The sequence below is a fragment of the Leptonychotes weddellii genome, chromosome 15 (assembly GCF_054177405.1).
Source record: "Leptonychotes weddellii isolate Sample4059 chromosome 15, ASM5417740v2, whole genome shotgun sequence".
NCBI classification, from domain to species: Eukaryota; Metazoa; Chordata; class Mammalia; order Carnivora; family Phocidae; genus Leptonychotes; species Leptonychotes weddellii.
Window position 1 is genome coordinate 11,291,000 of NC_138383.1, and position 19,464 is coordinate 11,310,463.

The 19,464-nt window shown below is 36.6% G+C and overlaps 1 protein-coding gene across 2 annotated transcripts in view; it reads right to left on the reverse strand.

Moving 5' to 3' along the window:
• The window catches only part of LOC102734228 (centrosomal protein of 112 kDa), a 115,655-nt gene that overhangs the window by 2,284 nt on the left and 93,907 nt on the right, over positions 1-19,464 (reverse strand). For both annotated transcript variants that reach the window (XM_081804650.1, XM_081804649.1), the window contains 5 exons: positions 11,887-12,041; positions 11,445-11,574; positions 10,546-10,638; positions 9,760-9,819; positions 931-1,010 (listed from right to left, as the gene is read on the reverse strand). In XM_081804650.1, the coding sequence (XP_081660776.1) occupies positions 931-1,010; positions 9,760-9,819; positions 10,546-10,638; positions 11,445-11,574; positions 11,887-12,041 (518 nt within the window). The remainder of the gene's footprint in view (positions 1-930; positions 1,011-9,759; positions 9,820-10,545; positions 10,639-11,444; positions 11,575-11,886; positions 12,042-19,464) is intronic.

Genomic DNA, 19,464 nt, shown 5'->3' on the forward strand with positions numbered 1-19,464 from the left:
CATTACATCATTAGTTTTAGATGAAGTGTTCCATGATTCATTGTTTGTGCATAACACCCAGTGCTCCATGCAGAATGTGCCCTCCTCAATACCCACCACCAGGCTAACCCATCCTCCCACCCCCCTCCCCTCTAGAACCCTGTTTGTTTTTCAGAGTCCATCGTCTCTCATGGTTCGTCTACCCCTCCGATTTCCCCCGGTAAGCTTCCCTTCTTAAATCACTTTTTTGGGTCAAGTACCCTCTTCTTATCACTCTGTAATATAATTGCCAAAGTTCTTGAAAATCTTTCCAACCGATTCTAAGGTCCTCCGGGAAGAGACTACACATTGCCTGACACAGGGTGGAAACTCAATATTTAATGACTAAATCAATGTTTTTCAGCTAAAAACTGAGTGATAAAACCTACCGATAAATAGGGCCTAATCAACCTAGTAAATGAATGGAGAAGATAAATAAAATCTGACGCTTTAATGTGTATATTTAAGTGTTACATCATGAGACAAATCTTTTCCAAATAATGCCTGTGTAATAGTCCCTTTTCAGATATAACTGGAACATTTCATTACCCAAATTTCTCCAAAAAAAAAATCTACAGAAAAATTTCTAAATGTTCTAAGACCTAAATCTTGTTTTTTTCTTTTTAATCTGTTTTCATTTAAGAGGAAGAAAGCATCTAAAACCACTAAGTTCTATTTTCTTACATTCCTATCACTTAAAAACAGATGAACTGATTTTTCCTTTTTGAAAAAAAAATATGTGCTGGCTGGTAATAAAATTCAGAAAATAGAGATTCATGGTGGAAAACCAATTTAAACTAAACCACAGCAAGGCTCTTAGAAAAATATGATGTTTAAGTTCTAGTTGCTTAATGTGGCTCACAGTCTAGAAAAAGAGTATTTTTTAATTAAATATATTACAATTTTACTCACTTCAGTGCTTCCTCAAATTTATGGATTTTCTTTTGAGCATCTTCTTTCTCTTTATCAAGTTCACTCTGCAGGTCATTAATCTGCCATGATGAAGACATGTAAAAGTTACCAGAAGACAAGCATTCAGAGGAGAAATACAAACAATGAAACAGTCATCTTAAATCTATTTTTAATATAAAATTAGATTTAGATATTTCAAGATAGAGACTTGGTTAATCATAATCATTTACCATACAACTATTTCAATACTATACTTCCAATACCAATTTTCTGGCCAAAGTTAGTAATTGAGTCAACCTGTATATGGAGTTCCTGTAAAATACACTGATGTCTAAGAAATTCAAAAGGAGCAGTCACTTGTGAATCTTTTTGAACTTACATAGTAGCCAAAGGAAGGGAATCTCTCGAGATTCAGGAGAATACAAAAAATCAGGTGTCTATATTCTCCAAACATACACAGGTTTTGATGAAATAGCCCTCTCTTCCACTGGTGGGAATGGTTTGTATAATCATTCACTGAGTTTAGGAGGCAGTCCCCCCACCATGAGGATCTCTTTCCTAAAAGTAGCATCCTTTGAGTCAGTGGGATGGTGGCATGAATAATGAGGGCCAAACGAAACTTTCTCTTCACAGAAAGCTCTTCACATGCAAATACAGATAAGCATATCCAACATGGACACTATGTGGATCTACAGGGAAAGGAGACTTTGGTACAGCTGGACAGAAAGGGAGGAGTAAAATGGCAGCCATGCTTCCACACACGAGGCAACGGAGGGTACGGAGCCATGCTGGTGGGTGAGAAAACGCAAGTCACTTACTGAGGGGAGGACACCGCTGCACACCCCCTGGCAACCCAGGTGAGGCTGACAGCACCACGGGTGGGCACAGGGGACAGGAGAGGAATGACAAGCACAAAACCAACAACACACACACACACATGCGCACACACGCATTCACAAACCTTTTCAAACACTGACTCAGGGCTTGCCCAAAATACTTGGCTATTTATATTAGTTTGGATGGAGACCTCTCCAATTCAAAACTTTATACTCTTGACCTTTTCCTTTGATAATTCTCTTGTGTTTTTCTCTCTGGTGGTTTAGTAAGATAAATACATAAAATCACCTGTCTGTCTGTAGACTGAAAGGAGAGAGAGGAGAGGGAAAATGGTCCATGAGTTTGTTCATATTCTCATATTCCATGAGAATATCAAAAGCTTCTACTGGCTGCTGTGAGACCAAGAGGTGAGAAAAAACTGGAAACAGGAACATGCAGGGTGGTGGCAAGTGTAGGCGCTTGGGAAAATAAAGACAGGGGACCCCTCTTCCCCATATCTTAAATGGTAAAATTAAAATACCTCATAAATACCTATTTATTAAAAAGAGAAAGAGCAACTAACCTGCCTTGCAAATTTTTGCCACTACATTTATTTTACTTTACTTGGGGAAAAAAGGTCAACTGCCCAAAATTTTACCAGGTCCTATACTGAAATTATTGTCTTACTTATATTGGATCCCTGGTATGTATTATATGTGCCAATATATGTATATTGGCACATAGTAGGTATGCTAAATTGGAGTAGATACATTAATAAAGCAACAGAAGCACCATCCCAACACTGATCTGGTCTCTTTCATGTACAGAATCAAAGAAATTAAAGCCCAAAATTAAACTCAGAGATGACCCAATGCAGATATTTTGGAAACATATGTTTGTTTGTTTTGGTTTTGGTTTCTTTTTAAAATCTGATTAATTTAATTGAGAGAGAGAGAGAGAGACCATGAGCAGGGGGAGGGGCAGGGGGAGAGGAAGATAGACTCCCCTAAGAGCAGGGGCCCCGACGCAGGGCTCTATCCCAGGACCCTGAGAGCATGACCTGAACCAAAGGCAGACACCCAACTGACTGAGCTACCTAGGCACTGCTTCACAATTATTTTTAACATATACTTCTCTAATAGTCAATAAGCAAAAAACCAACCTCCATGTCCTATCTTTTTAAATAACAGCTTAGCACATCTGCCTCTTCTCCTACCCATTTTTTCTTTTAAATAATCTGATTAATTTGATCCAGATAGCCGTTTTCACATTTTTTAACTCTCAAGAAATTTTTACATCTGCATTATTTTATATCATTCACACAATAAACATTTAAATTCAACTTTATTTTAGTTAATGTGGCATTCAGCACTACTTCTTTTTTATTCTTGAGTGTCTTTTTTTGTTTTGATTTGATGTTTTGCTTATCCTTAGGTGGATGAAAGTACATCAGCTAGTAATTTTATTTTCAAAAAGAATATCTTGGTGATCTATCTCTGAGGCTTTACACATCCAAAAAGGTCAGCTGTTGCCTTCACACATGAAGGAAAAATTACGTATGAGATTACTGAGTCACAACATTTTGGCCTAACAACAGAGCATATGTCACTCTACTGTCTTAAGACATTTATCCCTGCTCAGCGGGGAGTCTGCTTCTCCCTCTTCCTCTACCCCTGCTTGTGCTCTCTCTCACTTACTCTCTCTCTCTCTCAAATAAGTAAATAAATAAATTAAGGGGCGCCTGGGTGGCTCAGTCATTAGCGTCTGCCTTCGGCTCGGGTCATGGTCCCAGGGTCCTGGGATCGAGCCCTGCATCGGGCTCCCTGCCCAGCGGGAAGCCTGCTTCTCCCTCTCCCACTCCCCCTGCTTGTGTTCCCTCTCTCACTGTCTCTCTCCCTCTCTCTGTCAATTAAATAAATAAATAAAATCTTTAAAAAAAAAAAAAAGACATTTAGATTTGCAACCAAGGAGACTAAACTGACCTGATCTTTGCCCCTTCTTGCCCCAGCTTGGATACTTAGAAAATCACTCTCTGTACTGAGGATCAAATGTTGTCGAATCTCTTTACTGGTTTTTTTTTTTTTTTAATTTAAAGATTTTTATTTATTTTTTGACAGAGAGAGAGACAGCGATAGAGGGAACACAAGCAGGGGGAGTGGGAGAGGGAGAAGCAGGCTTCCCGTTGAGCAGGGAGCCCGATGCGGGGCTCGATCCCAGGACCCTGGGATCATGACCTGAGCCGAAGGCAGACGCTAAACGGCTGAGCCACCCAGGTGCCCCTCTTTATTGGTTTTTATCTGATATAGGGTGAATCTCCTCATTCTGTATACACAGACCTTCAGGAAAGGTCTCTCCTACCTTTCCTTCGTGTTAATTGATTCTGAGTCCCCTTTAGGAATATTGATCATTGTCTACTGGTTTTCTGTTTTCTGCTTTAGTATCTATTCTCTGCCTGTCCTTTGCAGTCTGCAGGTTAACAGTCTGTCCTTCAGATCACTGATGGGGTGCTCCACAGCACCAGCTCTACCTTCCCCAACTCCCACGTAGATGTCAGCGCTGCTGTTGTGTTTTCAGGTTCTTCACATCCTTCCCATGACAATTGCCTCCACTTCACTCCACCTTTTCTTTCTTATGATGTCTGCTCTTCTTTTCTAGACATTGTATCTTCCGGTACTTTACTGATGAGTTCCTTTTGATGCTTTCTTTTGGAGTAATACCTTTCGAAGACACTCCTTTCTCGGAGTCTTCTGTATAACACTTTCCCTCCTTTGCTCTGCACTATTTTGCCACAGACCCCATTATGGCTCGGTTCTCCAACTCATTTGTAAATGGCATATTATACATTTGGATTTGGTGCTTGAGCAAAAATGCAGGGGGCACAACCTCACTTCCATTACGTGTCTGCTAGTGTGGCCTCCTCCTCCAGGCTGCAGCGCCAGTCCAAGTCCCAGGAAGCCCCCAGGATGGCGGACTGGGGATCTCCACTGAGGAGGGGTTTCTTTCCACACCTCACAGCTCACTAGTGCGGGACTCCGAAGCCACATGCCACCAGGGGAAGTCATAAGGAGCCACTGGTGGAATTACCGATCAGTCAATAATATTTCACATATTGGCACTGTACCTCCCATGCATGGCACTACCAGGGATTTCCCCTGTTTCTTTTTCTCTGGGACTCAGAACTCTCAGAACCTCAGAAAGCATAACTGAGGTTTACCTCTTTAAGTTAAAACTTCAAAAAATTACTCATCTTTGAGAAAAATCTATCTGAAATTACACAGTGATTATGAGTGTGAGCTCTGGAGTCAGACTCCATGGGTTTCTACCCTTCTCCTCTACCACTTACTTAACACTGTGCCTCAGTTGCATCCCCTGAAAAAACAGGAATAACAGTAACTATACCTTAAAAGTTGTGATAGGTTAATAAGTTACTCCATGGAAAATAAGTAATTGTGATGAGTTAATAAATTATTCCATGTAAAGCTCTTAGAACAGTATTAGGAACATAATAAATGCTCCACAAATGTTAAAAATTATTATCATTACCTTCTCAGATTGAATACTCTATAACTAAACATTTTCTTGAAAACTCAAGGTCATTGTCGAGACCCGAAGTCACAGGGATGGCACAGTACAGTAAATCCCCTAGGTGCACTGACTGCCCTTTCCGAAGATGGCCCCTGGATTGCTAAGAATGGGAGCTCTTATAAAAGTGCTGTTTATCACTCTCTCTTCAATCTTAACCTGTGTCAGGTTTGCAGCCGTGACTTCCTGATGCTGGTCAATGTGCTAACGCAAGCACCTTGATCTGATTTATTGCCTCTAAAAGCACTGGAACCATTTCTAAGGCAGAAATGGGACTATCTGAGGGGTGGAAGGAGAGACTTCCCTCTGAGGTAAACATACATGTGTCGATGCACAGACTTTTGAGCTGAGGGGTCCTTAAAGCTAGAAGCTGTTTCTCCTTTATTTCTACATCCCCAGCACCCAGCACAATTCCTGGGCCAACACAAAAATTGTTTTTCCATTTGTCCTTAATTGAATATATTTGTATTGTGTGGTTAAGGGCCTTTTTGGATTTTAGTTTTAGTTTTTACCTATATTCCAGATAGTTTACCTATATTCCAGGGGTGATAAAGATAATGCTACTATCCACCCTTGCTTTTTAATGTACGCAAGGCAGTGGAGAATAACCTGGACTGATCTTGTAATCCTTTCCCTACTCTATATGGTTAATACCAAAAGTGAATTTTAGTAACTTAAATAATGAAAATACAAACCAGAGAGTCAAAGATAGAGCATATATTCCCCAACATGAGAGTTTGTTGTAAATAACTGATTGAACTAGACATAAGCACAATTACTGAACATTTACTAAATGTATGGAAATGTATGTAAAATGTATGTAAACATATGTAAAATATTATGAATATTTTCCCTGGCAACCCAAGAATTTACTAAGTAATCAAGAAAGAAGTACTTGTATCAATAAGAAAGAGATTCTGCTCTGCACAAGAACACAGACACCGGGTGGCAGACACGCTGGTATGGGAAGGAACAGTGAACTGCTGCTCACCCACACATCCACAGCCTAGCTAACCCCACCCCATCTCCAACTCGGCTTCCCCACAGGAGACATGTGGGCACTGGGCTGCATGGCTTCTTTCTGTAAGTTGTTTTGCTGTGCAATTTCATTGTTTAAAACTTGACTCAAGGCACACTGTCCTCTTAAAGAAAATCATGCCAGTGGTAGTTGGAAAATACTACACAATATATTATGTGTAAAGCTGTGAACATTTTAAATTATTTTAACCTAATGAAAAGAATTTTAAGTGAATGCAAAACATTGGAATACTATTTTTGATGGTTTTGAACTCCAGCAGACTTTATATCTCGTCTGTTACACAGTTACATCAGAGAAATTATAAGCAGGTATTGGAATTCTAGCTCATTTTAGAATATACATGCTTAACATCTGTCCCTCGAACTTCTTTAGGTAAACAGCACCATCTTTCACTCTTTGGTGCCTGTTTGGAAAACAAGCAATAGGTTATTTGTAGGAGGCAGGTGTTTCCTTGCTAGTAAAATCATTTAGCCTAACCATTTCCTGATTTAACAGACTAGGACACTTCATCAAACAATGACATTTAGTTTTACTACCTATTATTTGTTTGATGTTCAAAGATCTTAAGAGCAGGCAATAGCCACTAGAGATCAATAAAAACCATTAGATAATGTGTGTGTGCTTAAATTAGGGACAGCATTTGATGCTGTTTCTCTTACCTCAAAGACAAGTTAGGACCTCTCATGCTGCTTTCTTATTGGCGTGAGGAAGTAATGTCACTCAGATGGCATTTCCTCCTCCTGAACAGATATTCAGAACTAAGTTTTCTACCAAGAGTTATTGAATGTGCACACCTGTAACACTGGCTAACAAACAAAAAACCTATACAACCCATTTAGCTACTGACTTCCACAGTCCAGGACTATGTCAGATTTATGTCAGCTCTTTGCGCAGTCAAAAAGGATATTCCCTGAGGGGGGTACGAGACATCCAATCTTCAAGAACTAAGATCACAGCAGGTTTAATAAAGAAGAACAGATGTCAATGTAAAAGGGGGAGATTGTGGAATTAATTGTAAAACAAAAAGTGACATGCTGAGCAACATTCTTCCAGTATAAATAATGTTAGAACATATGCAACGGGAACAATTGAGCTTATTTTTCTTTTTAAGATTGCTATTATTTTAAACACTTCGTATTTACATTGAAAACAACTAACACACTTTAACTAGTGACATTATTAAAAAGCTAAAGCCAACTGATACTTTGTGGAAAGGGAAAAGCTGTTAGGATGCTAACACAAAGAATTTAGGTCTGCTCCCTAAGCGAAATAGAACAGGAGTGGGTGGAAGGCTACTGGATAGGGACCAACTGAGCTCTAACGTTCTGTTTATCGGGTGTGTCTGCCAGGCAGAGGGGCTGATCCAGAAACCTTAGTGTCCTTTGAAGCCAAGAAAAGACAGTGGTAGAAGAAAGATTCTCTCTCCAGCTCTGTCTCTGTATCTAACTGTCCTCAGTAGGACTTACAGAAGTTTGGGATAGGAACACATTCTTTTACAATTAGTCAGTGTGTGTCCTTCTCTTTGCTACCAGCCCCTCTCCCTATCTCACAGGTACCCAGATATCATCTCAGGAAGAGGAGTGACTGCAGAGTTCAATGGAGCAGGAGGCTAAGAAGGTGCTCCTTAATGAACAGGAAGCCAGACATCTGCCCAAAGAATGAACAATGGACTAACAAGGACACCCAGAGGATGCCTTGTACAGTGGGGGTAAGGCTTATGATACTGTATGGTCTTCTTTTAGTAAGTCAAATATTTATGAAGCTACATGGCTCAACAGTAAAAAACTAAAAAAAATTTCTTTATTCCAATGAAAGCAGTATTCCCCTCTCTGGTTCAGATATCATTTTGTAGACATGAAATTTTTTTTCTTTTTTTTAAAGGTTTTATTTATTTGACAGAGAGAGAGAGAGCGAGAGCAGGAACACAAGCGGGGGAGTGGGAGAGGGAGAAGCAGGCTCCCTGCTGAGCAAGGAGACCGATGTGGGGCTCGATACCAGGACCCTGGGATCCTGACCTGAGCCAAAGGCAGACACCTAACGACTCAGCCACCCAGGTGCCCCTAGACATGAAATATATTTAAGACCTTGCATTGAGACTGTATTGAACATCAGTAAAACAAAACAAAACAAAAAAACTTTAGCAATAAGAAAATCATAATTTTAAAGGGCATGTATTCAGGTCAATACATGTCAGTAGAAATACTCACTTTTCCAAATGACAGAAATATTCTTCCTAGACATTAAGCTCCTGGAAGGCAGAATCTATGCTAATTCATCCTTAACCCTCTCCCCGATCCCAGCACCTCGTATGATACCTTGCCCAATGAAAGCATTTAATGAATATCTGCTGAGTGACTATATGGATAAGTAAGATGAGATATACAAAGTGTTTTAAGAACGTCGTGCTATGGGGTGCATGGGTGGCTCAGCCAGTTAAGCAACTGACTGTTGATTTCAGTTCAGGTCATGAGCTAGCCCTGCGTCGGCCTCCGCACTTAGCAGAGTCTGCTTGGGACTCTCTTCCCCTCTCCCTCTGCCCATTCCCCCTGCTCTCTCTCTCTCTCTAAAATAAATAAATAAATCTAAAAAAAAAAAAAAAGAATGTTATGCCATATAACCTGCTTAATTTTATTTGTATGTATTTAATTATTGAAGGGATAATGTCTTACTCATTTTCCATTATGTATTTTACAAATGGATTAATTTTGTTAATATTACAACAGTAAATAATTATAAAAGTAACAATAAAATCTTTACTATTTCAACTATTCTTCTACTTTCCATGTCATATAGCAAACAACAAATTCAAAACTTAAGTATAAAAATCATAAACCTATAGAACTCTGCATTTTATTGCCAAAGGTATTAAATTATGTCAATAAACCCCCAGTTATTACTGATAACAGGGATGCCAGCATTTGTAGAATTACTCACTATTCCAAATGACAAGAAGCAATTACTAAAGAAATGTTTAAGTAGTAGACAATTCTTTAATTGTTTTATATTCTTTGGTTAAATATTTAACATTACTACATATATGATACAACAGAATACAAATAGCTCCCATCAGCTGTATCATATTTTTAAACTGGTAGAAAAGACATATAATTTCAAAGTGTTATTATGAGAGGTTAATACCATAATACTCTTCACTCATTAAATATAATATACAGGGCTGTTTTTACATTGATACCATTCATAATCAATGTAAAGAAGCTGTGTATAAACATGAAAAATGAAGCAAAATTTGATCACTGGCTAGCTGAAATAAACTTAAAAAATCAATGATTCTTTAAGGGCTAGAATGCATGGCTTCATAAAAACCAGCCCTCATTCTCAATTGCCTCATTGGCCATTTTAAATGTCTTACAGCGTCCCATAAAACATATTACCTTTTTTTCATAGGTGCGTTTTAAATGACTTTTCTCCATTTGAAACTTATTTTCTTGATCCTGTGAATAATAAATATTGATTTTTATTGTACTTAAAGTTGCTACTAGCGTCAATACAATTTGTAACCTAAGGAAATAAATCAATCTACCCGATGACAAACTTAAAGTTTTGTATATTATTACAAGAGCCCTACCTGTCCAATCTTCTAAACTACAAATAGAAACGTGAGTAGCTTTGTGTGAGGGCAGAACAGAAAACCTTAGTTATCTGAAGATGTTCCTACTCTCAAAAGGGCCTACTTTACAGTGGAAGAGAACCTTTCTGGCCCTTAGGATTAGGAAATTACTTAAAAGTAATCAACTGACTCAATATGGAAATAACACATTTGAAATTATATCATATGTCAGTCTTTGGCAATTCTTGACCATGAGGGAAAAGGAAAGATCTACAAGATGTGAAGGAGAACGAGACAGTTTGAAGACTGGTAGAGAGTAATTTAAAGGGAAGAAATTATTCTAAAATAATAATGTATTTAAATAAGGTTTATTTTTTGAATGAATCAAAAAAGATTATGCAATAAAATTATTGTTCTTTATTCTCTATATCCCATCAGCATCTACTTTTGTTAAAATAAGTAAGATGAAAAATGATACAATGCAACAAAAGAAAAAAATGGCTACTTGTATGCCTGAGGATTTTTCTTAATTGACTCTTATTTCTACTTCTAATCAAGAAAAGGAAAGGTGAGTTTTAGCCACTGCTCTGTATAAAAATACAGGACTCACCCTTAGTTGTTGCTTTCTTTGAAGTTCTGATTCCTGGAGCTGCTGTTTTAATTGACAGATGTTCTCTTCTAGTTCTTTAATCATACCAGATGCCTACAAGAATTTTAAGAATAATGAAAAACAGTACCATCCTAGAACTTCTGGTTGAATAGACTTACTTTTCCCCCTGATTGAAGGTTTAATCAGAATTAAAACCATCTATAAATCTGAATGAAAAATTTTTTTAAAAGTTTAAAAATTAATCTTTTAAAGTCAAAACATAAACTAAATTCTGCACGGTACTTAAAGTTACAAAAATATAATACTTATGTAAAGATAATGGGCTTACAGAAAAGCGTCTAAATTTTAATTTTAAAAGCAAATCCACTGGAATACTTCATTCATGAAATAGCAAGTAATTGACTACCTTAGAATTGCAGCTATAGGATTCTCTTTGTGGAGTATCTGACACAAAAGTGTGTGGGTGCCAGGAAGGGTGTCTATGGGTTCCTGTATGTATGTGTATGTGATGATAGGAAAGCTAAAGCATGACCCAGATTTCAAAATAATAATAACAGTGTACATAGTTACTCTACAATATGCATTATTAACACAACTGATTTCCACTTGAATTTTTGTATGATTTTTTATATGTTAAAAAAATTTGGTACTTAAAAGGGTTAGCTTATAGCAGAATTTAGTTTATTAAGTATTTATATTATGCTCTGTATTAGACATTCAGCAGTTTCAGTATTTTAAATACCAATAAAAATTCTTGAAATTTCAGTTATTTCAAGAATAAAGCAGAAAGAGACTAATTTCAAATGCCAAATAGTTAGCTTCCACATGGCTATCTATGGCTCTATGCTGAGTAAGGTAAGTAACTACTTTGTATGGCTATATCTACCAGCATATAATACCTTAGAAGCTGAAAGAGCATGTTCCTTTTTCAGAAGGCTTATATCAGCATCATATTTGGCTTGTAATAGTTTCATGTTTTGTTCATAATCGTTTACAAGATGATCTTTCTCTTTATGCAGTGTGTTGCGCCTAAAAGCAGTAAGAGAATAAAATATACTTCTAATACATTTAGAATATCTAATAATGAACTTTTTTAGTGAACCAAATTCAAATGCACTATATTTCAATATATCAAGCAAGTATCCACATTTTAATCAACTGTTCTTAAACGTTATGCTTCTTATATTAAATGGGACTTTTAAAATCAACAAATGGCAATATTTATGCTAGAAACGTCCCAAGGTTAAATGCACAGGTGTGATTAATTTTGGTAAATAATTTTTAGAGTTAATATCAGTACTTTACAGCCACATCTGATAGATATCTGACTTCAGACAATACCTTGCCTTTACTTCTTGTAATTCATTACATGTTATCTGGTAACATCTTTCAAGCTCCAATTTTTCTTGCATTAATTTCTGTCTCTGTAAGTTACTGTTCTCTGCTTCTCCAGTCAGCTGCTGGACACGTGACTCCAGCTCCTTGACCACCTGGTTCTGAAAGAATAGGTCATTGTTAGGAAAGTCTCCAACTGATTTTATAACACTTCTGTATCATTAAGTAGCCTGAAGAAAATATATACCCTATTAGAGATAAGAATACAGAAAATAAATGTATCATAAATCATACTGGTAAAAATTATACCAACCTCTAACTCAACAAGAACTTAAAAAAAAAAAAAAAGAATGCTTTCTCCCATAAGAGTAGGGCCATCACGTTTATATGCTTTTAGCTATTCATTCATTCATTCAACAAATATTTACTAAATCTGGTACTATTTCGGGATCTCGGGGCAAGCCAGTAAATAAGAGAGACAAAGTCCTTATCCTCACAAAAGTTACATTCTCTTTATGCAACTATTAATAAATGTATATTTGGCAATGTTCTTTACTCTTCACTTGAAGCTCTAGAAACTTCTTAAAATCATAAAAATAATGTAGTATTTTTAATTAAAAATTTTTATTTTAAAAAATAAGTGATACTTGTATTATCACATTAGTGTATAAAAATATTTTATTACATAGTTGCAGTATTAGTGAATGAAATTTTCATTTGTTTCATATTTTTAGTTACCATTTTATCAAAAGCACTGCATTTTCCAAAGTCTTCAAAAATCATCACATAATTAAATCATTTCCCTATTATATGATGTTTAATTTATTTTGAATTTTTCATCTTTATAAAACTAGATCAATATGTTTATGACTAGGTACTTTATCTAAAATTAGGGTAAGCAGACTTTAGCTGAAGGGACAATTGATTTTCATTTTAACAATTACACTTCCAGTAAGTGTGAGCAAATAGAAAAGGTTAGGATGATGTTCCAATCAATTAGTATCTTTTTATACTCATTCTAAGATAAACATTTAAAATAAAGTTTAAGCATTAAATAATATTATAACCCTAACATTCTTTATTCATTCCATCCTTTCTTCATTATAATATGAATTTAGGTATATAATTTAAATTTTGGAAGCAACAGATTCTGAATTTGAGGAATGAAAATAATTACATCTAATGTAAAAACATGTTCTATAGATATGGTATATAGAAAATACATACAATTCCTAGCTCAGAGTCTGACATATATCAGATGCTCAGATTTCTTCTCCATGGATCCTATTCACTCTGCCTCATTATTAATGATCCCTCTGCTTTGGGGGTTCCTTTTAGAAGATAGTTCAATTTTCCAATACATATTCTAAACTCTCCTTGTTTCTTAAATATCGATTGACTGGAAGAAACAAAGAAAAGAATACATACTTGGCCTTCCAGCTTTAAATGGAGAATAAAAATTATTTTTATTCCCTCTTCTCTTGGAAATTACCCAAAAGAGACAAGATATACTAGAAACAAATGAAACTCTATCTTAATAAACCCTTGGAGAGGAACTTCTATCTCTGCCTATGAAGGAGTAGCTTGCAGCAGATCACACTTGCACTGAAAGTGAAAAACCCAAAAGACATCAAGAAAAAATCAATTTAAAGGCATTAGAGAACTTCCAAGGCAGCTAGGACTTAAGAGGGCCAGAGAAAGAAACCTCAGAGAGATGAGTCAACTCTCTCCATAAGCTGCTTTCACCTTTGAGGCATTCCCCAATCTTGGAGAGTGAGGATGAGGCAAGGCAATGAGAGCAGGGGGTGGCCTAGGCAGACAGGACTTGAGGAACCAAGATCCCTGAGAGAATGGGTGCACATAGGAGGGGGTTCCACTCCAGCAATTTTCTCCTCAAGGAATTTCCCAAATTCCTAACATTTATAGGGCAGATGGCTAAGAAACCAAAAGAAAATACTCTGAAATGCAGACTAGAGTTTTCGGCAGTGTCACTGTACTTAGGAGTGAAAAACTGTAGATTATTCAAGGAGGAAGGCCCTTGGTAACATCAGAGACTTTCACCTCAAACTGTGTAGAAGGCCACACTAGGAGTGGGAGTGAATCAGAGGTAGACCAAGGACTGCAACCCAGCCTTGAGTCACCTCGGTCCCTGAATGGATCAAGGGGAGCTGTCTCCACACCAGACGTCTCTCATAGGTTAGGGTGGCACCTCTTTGGGCAAGATAACATCATCCAGAGCATTTACTATCTTTCATACACAATGTCTAGCATTCAATCAGAAAATACCAGGCACATCAAAAATTAGAATCAAGAGGGAAAAAAAAAACAGAAATCGACATGCAGAATGGTCCAGATACTGAAATTTAAAAATCTATGAGGAAAATTTACATGACTCAAAATATATGAGGAATGTCTGCAAAATGAAATGATGATCAAATAGAAATGTAGGAATACTCCAAGAAAGCATGACCCGTGGCTGGAGATCTTAGAAAATGTCATCAGAACATGGTTATACAAACTAAGTGGGATGCAAATAATCTGTTGCTTGGTTAAACAATAACATATATACAAGTTGTGACCATAGCATCTCTGAACCCAATCTGGCATGAAAGAATAAGCAGGAAGATCTGGGCTAGCTGAAAAATCACACAAAACCACATTCACAGGAAGCAAATTATGACCGAGGTCAATTCAGAGAAAGAAACAACAGTATGAGAAGACTTACAGCACCTGTAGAATAATAAATGCAACAGAATTCACTCACATAGTAAGTTATTCATTTTATTATCACCCGGCATAGTAAGACAGTTATTCATTTTATTATTTTTTAATTTATTATTATTTCATTTTTATGATGTATTTTTAAGGCATTTTCCTAACACTCATGGTGTCTTACATAAAATAGACCCAAAGTAAGTAAAATAAATTTAAGGGAAAACGTACAGATGTATATTGAAATACCTTAAGGACAACAATATTTAGGCAAAGTAATCTTTTTAAAACTGAATACAAAGAAGTGAGAGGATAAAAAATAATAGAAGCCTCAAAATGGGATAAAAAGATATTCAGGAAAAAAGATGCTGTTGAATCATTACTTTGCAGGCTGTGACAGACAGTGTAGAGGGGAATTCCAGGTAGGGAACAACAAGATCAAGGAAGAAACAAGTAACTGTATAGTTAATGACAAACAGATTACCTTGTGTGCAAAGAATACCTTCCCACATCGTGAACTCAAAGGTGGCACTCGGAAGATGAGGTTGGAGTTCTTGAATGGGCATGGCTTATAAGCAGAAGTTATAATAGGCATTAGATTAGTAATTAAAGTTCTCGATCATGGGACATGAATGGGACAAACTGCACTTGTGGGGTATGGAACAAGAGGAGACAGGGAGAGCAACTAGCAGGTCACTAGAAGGGTCTTGGAATGAGGCAACAATGGCCTGAACTCAAGTGGTAGCTGTGGAAACAGAAAGGAAGAGAGAAGATCCAAGAAAATTTTTGGAGTAGTAAATAGTATGATTAAGTAAAATACCAAATAAAGGAGATGACAAGTGGCAAGAATTATAAATCTTCCAGGCTCAAAATCTAATATGCCAAGAGAATTCTCTTGCACATTGAATTCTCAGCACATTGAGAATTAAGAAAAAGCTCAGCAAAGAGTATTATTTTGGTAGGAAATAAAGACATGATTTTCAATAAGTTACATATCAGGAAATTATAAAATATCCAATGGGCCTTTGGTTATGCAACTGATAGAATAAGACATAAGGACTGGAGATACAGATGTTGGAATTTTACATACAAACATTTGAATCCTATAGGAGCTAAAAATTAGAAAGGGTTAGTAACTCAGCAACTATTTAGAGCGGCAAAAAGATTGATATATTTTATCTTATTAATAAATACATTGAAATATGACAAAAAGATGTACAAATCTTAAGTATACATTTTAATAACTGTTTACAAATTGAAAATACCCATGAGCCACTACGAGATGTAAACAATAGCAGCCGTTCTGAAGCCTTATTCGTCATCCTCTCCACAAAGGCAACCACTACTCTTTCATCACAAAAAAATTAACTTTGGCTTTGTTGAGCTTCCTATAAATGGAATCATAGAGAACTCTTTTGGGTCAGGCTTCATCATGCATATTGTATGACTGAGAGATTCATCCATGTCATGGGGTATAGCAGTAATTAAAACTTTTTCATTGCTATATATAGTCCCTTGTATGAATATACATAAAATAATTTATCCATTCTATTGATGGATTATTTTCAGTGTCTGGCTATTAAAAATAATGTTGTTATGAACACTTTCATAAATATTTTATGGTACATATATATGCACTGATTTGTTTTGGCTATATTTCCTATAGTGAATTTGTAAATGATTTGAGTCACAATTGATTTGAAAACTATGCCCATGCAAAACTCTGTAAGTGAATACTTACAACAGCTCTATTCATCAATGCCAAAAAACTGGACATAAACAAGATATCCTTCAATAGATAAATGAATAAACAAACTATGGTACATCCATATAACTGAATGTTATTCATCAATAAAAAGAAATGAGTTTTTAAGCCACAAAAACATGAAGAATCCTTAAATGTACAATTGCTTAGTCAAAGAAACCAGTCTGAAAAGGATACATACTGTATGATTCCAATTATATGACACTGTGAAAAAGACAAAACTAGGCAAACAGTTAAAAAGATCAGTGGTTCCCAGGGATTCTAGAGAGAGGGGCAAGGGATGAATAGAGTAAAGCACAGGTGATTTTTTAGAACAGTGAAAATATGTACGACACTATAATGATGGATACATGAGAAGATGCATTTGTCAAAGCACATGGAGTTTTAAAGCACAAAAAATGAACCCTATATTATGCAAATTTTAAAAATCACTTAGGAATTGGGGGGAATCTGAGGAAGAAATGCAGACTGTGACAAGAGAATCTAGTTATATTACAAATACATGAAAAAACTCATTGAAGGGATGGGGAAAAAGTGATGGCCTAAGCAATTTTAAAATGAGTGGAGTCTGCAAGGCCAAAAGCAAAAAGTAACTGCTTATAAGCACTGTACTCAATGTTGGTTCCCATGGGGTTATGGATTAATAACTCTTATACTGGTATACATGTATACGGGAATGGAACAACTAAGTAACAATGAAGAAGGATGGTGGAAGCCAAGTTTCCACTGTTAGATTAAGAATTTACAGATACACAATGGGAAGAGGCTAGTACAATCCACGTGGTAATTCATTTCAGTTACAGACATCACTAAGAAATTATGTTTAGATAGATGATTACATATAGAAATATTTATAAAAAGGCATATATACACAGGTAAGTATATGCACATACACTCCCTTGCTCCATCAGGTAAAAGGGCATAAAAGAAAAGACACCCCAACAATACTGAGCACACCTAGCACACAGGTCTTGGCTTCTAATACCTTCTCCGTGGTATCCACATTGATGGGGGTATGTCAAAGGGGCACAGAAGCCCACTGAAAGATCTCCCAATGGCCAAAGCTGGAACAATTTGAGCAAAAAAATAAGGAATATTGGATTATAACCCAGAATATAAAATAAATAATAACCCAAGTCCATACTGATATAAATGATTCAATAAATGAATAAATGAGAAAGAAGAGACAAATCTCCCATGCAGAAAAACTTCAATTTATATAGATACTCCATCCTCAAGTATGGAGAGCATAACTCCCTACTTCTTAAGCATGGGCAGCCAGGTGATCAAGGTTAATCTCAAAAGTGATGTCATTGGGCGCCTGGGTGGCTCAGCTGGTTAAGCATCCAACTCTTGATTTCAGCTCAGGTCGTGATCTCAGGGTTGTGAGATGGAACCCAGCATCGGGCTCTGCACTCAGCAAGGAGGCTGCTTGTCCCTCTCCCTCCCCGCTTGCACATGCTTTCATTCACTCTCTCTCAAATAAATAAATAAAATCTTTCTTTAAAAAAAGTGATGCCATTAATTTCACGTACCACTGATATGATATGATGAGAATAGCAATGCACCTGTGGGATCCTACTGCCTCAACCCAGAACTCCAGTCTAATAGTAAGAAAAACATGAGACAGGGGTGCCTGGATGGCTCAGTCATTAAGCGTCTGCCTTCGGCTCAGGTCATGATCCCAGGGTCCTGGGATCGAGCCCAGCGTTGGGCTCCCTGCTCAGCAGGAAGCCTGCTTCTCCCTCTCCCACTCCCCCTGCTTGTGTTCCCTCTCTCACTGTCTCTGTCTCTGTCAAATAAATAAATAAATTCTTAAAAAAAAAAAAGAAAGAAAAACATGAGACAAAATCCAATAAAGGAGCATCCTACAACATGCCTGACCCACATTCCTCAAGACTGTCAAGATCATGAAAAACAAGGAAAGCCTGAGAAACTGTCACAACCAAGAGTAAACTAGAGAGACGTAACAACTAAATGTAATGTTATGTCCTGCATGAGATCCTGGACAACAGGACATCACATAAAAATTAAGGAAAACTGAATAAACTATGGAGTTTAGTTAATAATAATGTATCACTACTGATTCATTTGTTGTAACAAGTGGGCCAAAATAATGTAAGATGTTAATAAAGGAAACTGGGTATGGGGTATATGGAAACTGTGCACTATCTTGTCAAATTTTCTATAAATCTAATACTGTGGTTTTTTTTTTTTTAAATAAAAACTACTTTTTTTAAATGGTCATTTAATTCAAAATGATGAACTGGTGCTATCTGGGGGTTTCTTTGTAATTATGAGGCTGGGAGAAGAAATGCTGGTGGCGACTACAAAATGACAAATTCCAGCCATCTCAGAGAGGAGATGAGTTGCTCCATGAATTATCACATGTCCCTACTAACAACAGTTAATAAATGGCTAACAAAATTCTCAGGTGTCTAAGACCCTTTGATACTTTTTAAGGTTGGGGTTCTTAAACTTGATACAGGTCCATGAACACAATTCAGAGTGTCAGGAAATTAGAATGGAGAAGAAAATCCCATCTTAATTTTCACCACCCTAATTGACCTTCAGCATTTCCCTTCAACTAAGAATATAGTCAACAAACCAAGGTAGTATTTAGCAATACCTATGACTAACAGAACTCACAAATATTTTTATAGTCCATCATAGTTTGGGATAATCACTAAATATTGTTTATCTTCATTCTTATTCAATAAATTACAATGGTTATCAGGCCCACTGCTAAATCTTGATATTTATTGCATTAGTTTAGAAACATATATATTACTTTATCATGACTTTGATTTATTAATATTTCAATAACTATAACTCAATAAAACTTCTCTTTGTAATCTTAATATTTTATTAAACTTAAAAGTATTTTTCTGAGAAGGACCACATAGACTTCACAAGATTGCCAGTGGGATCCATGATACAGAAAAAGGTAAAGAATTCCACTAACAGAGGGGGCGGAGCAAGATGGCGGAGGAGTAGGAGACCTGGATTTTGTCTCCTCTCAGGAATTCAGCTGGATAGGGATCAAACCATTCTGAACACCTACAAACTCAACAGGAGATCTAAGAAAGGAATAGCAACAACTCTCT